The 8148-nt window shown below is 56.1% G+C and overlaps 1 protein-coding gene across 1 annotated transcript in view; it reads left to right on the top strand.

The window, feature by feature from the left end:
* PTGS1 (prostaglandin-endoperoxide synthase 1 (prostaglandin G/H synthase and cyclooxygenase)) overlaps positions 1 to 7398 on the top strand; it is a gene marked incomplete at its 5' end in the record, with an annotated part of 7974 nt that extends 576 nt beyond the window's left edge. Inside the window, 11 exon segments of the mRNA XM_010023462.1 lie at positions 2019 to 2135; positions 2264 to 2329; positions 2332 to 2400; positions 3094 to 3237; positions 3643 to 3824; positions 3931 to 4014; positions 4340 to 4586; positions 5731 to 6017; positions 6705 to 6787; positions 6789 to 6832; positions 7043 to 7398. Of these exon segments, the coding sequence (XP_010021764.1) occupies positions 2019 to 2135; positions 2264 to 2329; positions 2332 to 2400; positions 3094 to 3237; positions 3643 to 3824; positions 3931 to 4014; positions 4340 to 4586; positions 5731 to 6017; positions 6705 to 6787; positions 6789 to 6832; positions 7043 to 7398 (1679 nt within the window).
* Positions 7399 to 8148: the final 750 nt, after the last annotated feature.

Genomic DNA, 8148 nt, shown 5'->3' with positions numbered 1-8148 from the left:
CGTGAACCACGGGAGGATGCAGCTCGGCGGAGCCCGGCGTGCTGCCAGACCTGGCTCGGGGGAGTGCTTGGCCATGACGTGCCAGCGAACCCGGTGCCGGGAAGAGCCGTGTCTCCTGGCTCCCTGCATCAGCTGGAGACGGGTCAGGACATGACCTGCTGTGCCAGAGCCAGCGGCATGGAGCATCTTCCCAACTGTGGCACTCATGGTAGCCCCGCATCTCCCTGCGTTACACGGGGATGTTGGGTTAGGTGTGAAGAGGTCCCAACACAGGAATAGCCCAGAGGATGCTCCGGCTGCACTGGAACATGGCCCCATTGTGAAAATTCCCATCTTGCAAAAGCCCAAATGGGTGGTCTGACCGTAATCTGTGTGAGATAAATAAGATCCCAGATGAAAGGGAGTCTGATGGAAGGGCTGGGAGCTGAACGTGTTGTCTTTGCAGGCTGGCCCCCATGACGTGAGGGGTTTGGGGTCACAGAGCTGCTGGCCAAGCCCCTGCTGTGCTCTGGGTGTGTGGCTGGCTGGGACACTGAGCAAGTCTGCAAAATTAGCTTTGTTTTCCAAAGATGTTAATTTTGAGCGGCAATTTCCTATGGAAAAAATGTGGTTCCTATTCTGTGTGCCTGTCCCTCCACCCCAGCCTTGGAACCTGCTCCCAAATTCCTGAAGAATCTGAACCAGGTCTGGTGAGCTCATGGACCATGAGGAGAAGCTGATGGACCCAGGAGATCTTCCTTCATCAGCCGTGACACTGAGCACACTGGGAACGGCTCTCTGTCTCTTCTAGCGCTCATGGCATGCTGTCCCTCCTTGTCCCTGCAGCTGGTGGCACCAGAGATGAGCACTGTGTGTTGGTGGCAGCCGTGTCCCCAAGTGCTGTGCATCCCAGGGGGTCTTGTCTCTTGGCACTTCTGTTCTCCTGGTGCAGAGGCTCTGTCCCAGGGCTGTGGGGACTGACCCAGCTTGATGACGCTGAGGTTGGTTTCGGGAGGCAGCAGTGGCAGAGGGCATCTGCATTTCCAGCCAGTCCCTGGGCTGATGGAAGGCAGGGGGGTCTCCAGCCATCCCAGCTCTTGGTTCTTTCTCCCCTGAGTTTTGCCGCTCTTGGAGGGGCTGCAGATGGTGGGGGTACAAAGTGCTCTGTCTCCAGATGGATCGGAGGGGCTTGCTGTGGGTGGGAGCCTACCACTGTCCCGGAGCTGGGAGCTGCTTTGTGCTGGGGGGTTCTCCCTCTGTCCCACGGGATCCTGCCGCCGTGGGGCCGGCAGGAAGGGGCCCTTATCTCACGCCTGCAGGCTGGGGCACGGAGGTGGCAGAGGAAGGGGCCGGGTGGGAGCCGGGGGCCGGGCGCAGCAGTCGGCCCTTTCCATCCGGTTGGAGCGGTGAAGACGGAGGAGCCATTTGCCAAAGAAAACTCCAGCCCTGACAATTGCTGTTATTCTTAACACCAGAGCTGTGTTTGTGCTGCTTTGTCCTGCACTGGGGCTCTGGGGCACAGCAGCCCCTGTGCATGAGGCTGTGGCCCTGGCCGTGCAGGACACAACCGTGACATGGCCCTGTGGTGGCACTGGACAGGATGCGGCCCTGGCAGCAGCAGCTCAAGGTGGGGACAGTGCTTGCAGCGCCCATTGGTGTGGGGCCATGGGGTGCAGATGGTTCCTTCGGCAACCCTGGGTGTTCCAGGCAAGGCCAGCTTCCAGCAGGGAAGGGACAGTGCTGAAGTGATGCTCCTGCCCAAAACACCTCGCTAGGGAGGGGAGAGAAAAGCTGAGCAGTAACGTCCGTTGCAAGGGTGATACTGCAGTGGCCAGGGCAGTGCTCGGCTGGTGCAGCACATTGTTGACACCAGCCTTGGGGCTGCGCTTATGGATGTGGTTGGGAACAAAGGACCTCATCACAGGGGACCTCCCAGGAATGCATCCCAGTGCTTGGCTGTGTCCACCCGTGAGGAGCAGGGAGGCACTGGGTGCAGTGATGGATGGAGGCTGGATGGTGCCGTCTTTCTCTCCCCGCAGTGAATCCCTGCTGCTACTTCCCCTGCCAGCACCAAGGGGTGTGCGTGAGGGTCGGCCTGGGAGGGTACGAGTGCGACTGCACGCGGACGGGATACTTCGGGGACAACTGCACCTCCCGTAAGTCCCTCTTGCCCAGAGGAGCCCTGGCACCCATGGGTCCCAGAGTGGCGCATTGTGCCTGCAGCACCGGGCCTTTAGTGGCATCATTAGTGGGGTGAGTGATTTGCCTGGTCTGTCCCCCCCAGCTGAGCTCTGGACGCGCCTCCGCAACCTGCTGAAGCCCAGTCCTGCCTTCTACCACTTCATCCTGACCCCAAGCTGTGTTGGGATATCATCAACAGCACCTGCATCAGGGACCTGCTCATGAGGCTCGTGCTCACAGGTGAGCGGTTGGAGCAGGTCTTGGGGTGCAGCAGGACTTGGGGACCCCTTGGGCATCAGCAGAGGTGTGGTAGGGGTGGTGCGGATGCTGAGTGGCTCCCACGGGCACGGTGGGCACTGGGCTTGAGTCACCTCATTGGGAGACCCAGGGAGCTTGTCACCCATCACTCCATCCCCCTGTCACACCATCACCCTGCCCGTGGGGTGCAGGGGCTCTGCACGCTGGGCTGTCTGCGTGTCCCCATCCACGCCGGGCTTCCAGCCTGCTGGAAAACATGAGGAGCTCTTGGCACGCCATCCTCCTGGGGCCAAAGGCCTCTTACGCAGCCGCTCGGAAAGCAAACTGCGGAAATACAGCCCTTATTATTCATGTCCCCACATTCATAAATATTTAGGTTCCAGCTCTTGGAGCTGTAGCAACACGTTCACAAGGCTCCGGCTGTTGGTTTTACCATTTGTGTGTGGTTGTCATCCAGGAATCCACTTAATGCGTTAGGACAGGCTTTCCTCTTCTGCAAGGGAACTGCAGCCTTTAAAAGGCTCGGAGCAAAGCCTGGGATACCCACATGCCTCCACTGCTGGTACCTTTCTGGGCTGTCAGGGGAGGGTGTCTGGAAGCACTGGGCTGGTGGGCAGGGGCTGGGGGCAGAGCCTATGGGGTGCTGCCGCCTGTGACTCCCTCCTCTCTTTTCAGTTCGTGCCAATCTCATCCCCAGTCCCCCCACCTTTAACTCTGACTATGGCTACATCAGCTGGGAGGCCTATGCCAACGTCAGCTACTACACCCGCATCCTCCCGCCCGTGCCAGAAGACTGCCCAGCGCCCATGGGGACCAAAGGTATGTGGTTGGCCCAGCACCAATGGGGCTGAGTTGCTGGAGTAGCACCATGGGTCCATACCTGGTGCAGCATCGGTGTTTCCCATCCACCCATCCCAAGCTTTCACTGCTATGGATACACCTACAGGGCACTGCTGGCAGTGCCACACGCTCCCTCTGTTCTGCTCAAGCTGGCCCGCAGGCAGGAGCTGCTTCATGGTATCCAGAAAGCTGCTGGGACAGCTCAGGTTGAGCTGCTGAGGCGTGTTGTAGCATGTGTAAGAGGGCTGTAAGAAGTCTGTGCAGAGGAACCAGTGCCTGATGCTGCAGCAGACACAGCAGCCCCCACCAGCAGCCCCATGGCCAGCACTGGTACCCAGCTGGGTCAGCACAGGAGCATCTGCTCTCAACCTACATCCTTTGCAGGGAAGCAGCAGCTCCCTGACCCCCAGCTCCTGGCAGAGAGGTTCTTGCTACGGCGGAGGTTTGAAGCTGATCCTCAAGGCACCAACCTGATGTTTGCCTTCTTCGCCCAGCATTTTACCCACCAGTTCTTCAAGACATCTGGGAAGATGGGACGCGGCTTCACCAAGGCGCTGGGGCACGGGGTAAGGGATGCTGGAATGCTTGGAGGCATGGGGCATACAGCAGTGAGGAGGGGACCAGGGCATGCATGGCCTTTGGAGCAGCCTTGATGCCGTGCTATCTTGGCAGGTGGACCTCGGGCACTTGTATGGGGACAACCTGTCGCGGCAACACCAGCTGCGTCTCTTCAGGGATGGGAAGCTGAAATTCCAGGTACCACCCAGCACAACCAAAACGTGTTTCAGCCCTGTGATCCAGAGCTATTTCAAGCCACATCCCTCTGGCAGCTCCAGAGAAGCCCCAGCCCCATGTGGCTGCTGGCCAAAGGTGCTTTATCAGAAGGACAAGCATTGGGGTGTAGCTGTTCTGACGGCAGCAGGCATTCCATAGTTGGGGCTGTATGAGGGATGTGTTTCTGTTCCGTTCACTGCTTGCAGGAGAACAGCCCTGTTGCCTGTAGGGCCTGGCTGGACAGGCTTTCACCCAGGTGGTTTTCTCCCCTCCTCTCTTTCTGCTATCTCATTCTTGTCTCCCCAAGGTGGTGGATGGAGAGGTGTACCCCCCCACCGTCACCGATGCCCCGGTTCACATGGTCTACCCACCTACTGTCCCCAAGGAGAAGCAGCTGGCGATAGGGCAGGAGGTGTTCGGGCTGCTGCCGGGGCTCTGCATGTACGCCACACTCTGGCTGCGTGAGCACAACCGTGTCTGTGACATACTGAAACGGGAGCATCCCACCTGGAGCGATGAGCAGCTCTTCCAGACAGCTCGTCTCATCCTCATCGGTGAGGACCAGCAGAGCTGCAGGGCATGGGCACCACAGAGCCCCGTGTCCCACCTCCCTGCATGTTGTGGTTTAAGGCCAGCCGGTAACTCAGAACCACGCGGCCGCTCACTCACTCCCTTCCTTCCTTCTTCCCTCCCCACTCACAGAGGGATGGGGAGGAGAATGGAAAGAATGTAAATCCTACAGGTTGAGATAAGAGCCACTGAGTGTAATACAAAACCATAACTGAGTAGCTAAGGTATAACACAAAACCACTCTGCTACCACCAATGATAATGATGATAAGGGAAATAACAAGGGGAGAGGATACAATTGCTTACCACCCATCAACCAATGCCCAGCCCAACCTGATCAGCAATCTCAGCCTTCCGGCTGACTCCCCCCAGTTTCTATACCGGGCATGACGTGCTGTGGTATGGAATAGCCCTTTGGCCAGTTAGGGACAGGGATCCTGTCTCTACTTCCTCCCGGCTTCCCCTCCTCCCTGGCAGAGCATGAGACTGAAAAGCCCTTGATCAGAGTGAGCACTACTGAGCAACAACTAAACCAGGTGTGTTAACAGTGTTGTTCTCAGGCTAAAGCTGAAAACACAGCACTGCACCAGCTACTGAGAAGGAGAAAAATAACTGCTAGAGCTGAACCCAGGACACTGGGCAAGCCCCAACGACTCGGGCACTGGTTGGTCTCTGTTTTGGGGTGGTGACCAGGCTGGCTTTAGATGCTGGAGGAGTTTCTTTGGCAGCCTTCCGGGGATCATTGGCTTTGGTCCATAGCGCAGAGATGGGCTTTAAGCCATCAAAAATATTAATTTTGAATTATTGCATTTTAATGTTCATCCTGAATTTACTATAATCTCATAAAAAGTCATTTTTGACCAGAATCCAGACAAATCCCTGTCATCACATTATCTGCGAGAAGCGTGTCAAGGTCAGCTTCCTCAGGAACCATTTAGGGTTTGGCAGACTGACCTCTGCTGCTTAAAAAGTGATTCACTGACAAATTCCCAACCAACAAAACAAGCCCATAGTCAGAAAGGTCCCAGGGGGTGGATGAGTGCTGGGAGGTGCTTCCATAGCACGTGGGTAACGGCTCGGGGTACAGAGCTCCTGCTGCTGACAGCCGCTTCTTCTGCCTCCTACCCAGGAGAGACCATTAAGATCATCATTGAAGACTATGTCCAGCATCTCAGTGGGTACTACCTGAGCCTCAAGTTTGACCCCGAGCTGCTCTTTGGGACACAGTTCCAGTACCGGAATCGCATCGCAGTGGAATTCAACCAGCTCTATCACTGGCACGGGTTGATGCCTGACTCCTTCGTCATCCAGGGGGAAGAGTACAGCTACGAGCAGTTCCTCTACAACACCTCCATGCTGCTGGACTATGGCGTGGAGGCATTGGTGGAGTCCTTTTCCAAGCAAATTGCAGGAAGGGTAAGGTCTTCTCTCCCCTTCTTGCCAGTGCCATGGAACCACAGGAACATCCCCGTTCCCACTCAGCAGTGGGTCATATCTCACACGTACAGTCTTCTACTCAGGGCAGCACCTGATGGGCAGGCCATGGGTCCTCCCACATGCACTATGGCAAGGCTGGGCCTTGGCAGCCCCATTTGCTTTGCTCTCAGGACTCTGTAGTAAACTTCACGGTGATGCCAGGAGCCTGCGGTAACCTGGGATCTTCCAGCGCAGACCAGGCTGCGGAGCAGCACGTCTGGCACTGTTCTTTGCTGCCATCACATGGATGCTTTCCTCCAAGTGATTACATCTACATGCCTGACCCTCTTTGCTTCTGCAAAGTAGCAAGGCTGAGGTGCAGACCTGCTGTTGTTGGGTGTTTGGGTTGTCCCAAACCCCTGTAAATCTCCCCCCTCCTCTCAGGCCAGTGGGCCACCACCCTTCTGGGGCTTCTCCCGGACCATTCTCTGACCTGCCCTAGGAAAAGGACTGAAGAGCCCAGGCTGCTCTACAGCTGTGTTCTGGCACTGTCCAGTGATTCCCCCTCTTGGTGCTGCTCTCCAACAGCACGTCCAGGACATGAATGCTTTAATGCAGTAGCTCTGGAATGGATGCTGGTGCTGCCTGTGCCTCACGTGTGCTCCTCCTTGTGTTCTCACCCTCCAGATCGGTGGGGGACAAACTATCAATGCCAATGTCTTGAAAGTGGCCGTTGGGGTCATCAAGGAATCCCGGCAGCTGCGGGGTTTAGAGGTTTGGCATGAAGCCCTACAAGTCCTTTCAGGAGCTCACAGGTAGGGCTGCAGTGCTGCTGTGGGAGCTCTTGGGGTTCACTGGGGCAGTGCAGATGCTCTGTGCCCACAGTGTGGTATTAAGACCATGAGCTGCTCCTTTGGGAGCTGGCTGGGTTGCGGGAGCTGCCATGTTCCCATTATCCACAGCAAGGCCAGTCCTTGCCCGGGGTGATTCCCTTGCTAAAGCACTCTGATGTTCACTTGGTGCAGGAGAGGAAGAGAAAGCGGCAGAACTGGAAGAGCTGTATGGAGACATTGACGCTCTGGAGTTCTATCCAGGCTTGCTGCTTGAGAAACCCCAACCCAATGGTATTTTTGGGGAAAGCATGGTGGAGATTGGAGCTCCATTTTCCCTGAAGGGGCTTCTTGGAAACCCAATCTGCTCCCCAGAGTACTGGAAACCCAGTACATTTGGCGGAGCAACTGGCTTTGAGATAGTTAAGACAGCATCGCTCAAGAAACTCGTGTGCCTCAACGTGAAGAAGTGCCCCTACGTTTCCTTTCGTGTGCCAGATGCTGTGGAAAGTGGCAGCCCTCAGGACGGTGGACATTCTACTGAGCTCTAGCACCAGCACAGCCTGCCCAGGTACTGGCAAAGCTGAGCTCCAGGCCTGGCGCTGAACATCCCATTCCTTCCTGCACGTAGTGGGGATGCCCACCACTGTGCGGAGAAGCAGCAGGACAGAAGATGGTCCCATCCTGGGCATCCTCCACACCAGCCCTCTGGAAGAGGCTTGTACCAGCTCTGTGAGAACCCTGAGTGCCTCAGGAGTTGTCCTGCGTTCAGCTCTAGCAGTTATTTTTCTCCTTCTCAGTAGCTGGTGCAGTGCTGTGTTTTCAGCTTCAGCCTGGGAACAACGCTGATAACACCCATGTTTTTAGTTGTTGCTCACTAATGCTTACTCTGACCAAGGACTTTCTCAGTCTCATGCTCTGCCAGGGAGGAGGGGAAGCCGGGAGGAAGCAGAGGCAGGACACCTGACCCAAACTGGCCAAAGGGCTATTCCACACCACAGCACGTCATGCCCAGGATAGAAACTGGGGGGAGCCACCCAGAAGGCCCAGCTCGCTGCTTGGGTCAAGCTGGGTATCAGTCAGTGGGTGGTGAGCAATTGTATTGTGCATCACTTGTGTTTATTGGTTTCTTTTCCTTTCCCTTTTAGTTTTATATTCTCTCCCCTTGTTATTTCCCTTATCATTATTCTTCTTGGTTGTAGCAGTAGTATTAGTTTTGCATTATGCCTTAGAAGTAGTGGTTTTGTACTATACCTTAGCTAGGAGTAGTGGTTCTGTATTATACCTTAGTAGTACTAAGT

This window comes from Nestor notabilis, unplaced genomic scaffold, assembly GCF_000696875.1.
Source record: "Nestor notabilis isolate BGI_N333 unplaced genomic scaffold, ASM69687v1 scaffold3601, whole genome shotgun sequence".
In the NCBI taxonomy this organism is placed as follows: domain Eukaryota; kingdom Metazoa; phylum Chordata; class Aves; order Psittaciformes; family Psittacidae; genus Nestor; species Nestor notabilis.
Note: the sequence above shows the minus strand (reverse complement) of the source record. Positions and strands in the feature narration are given on the sequence as shown.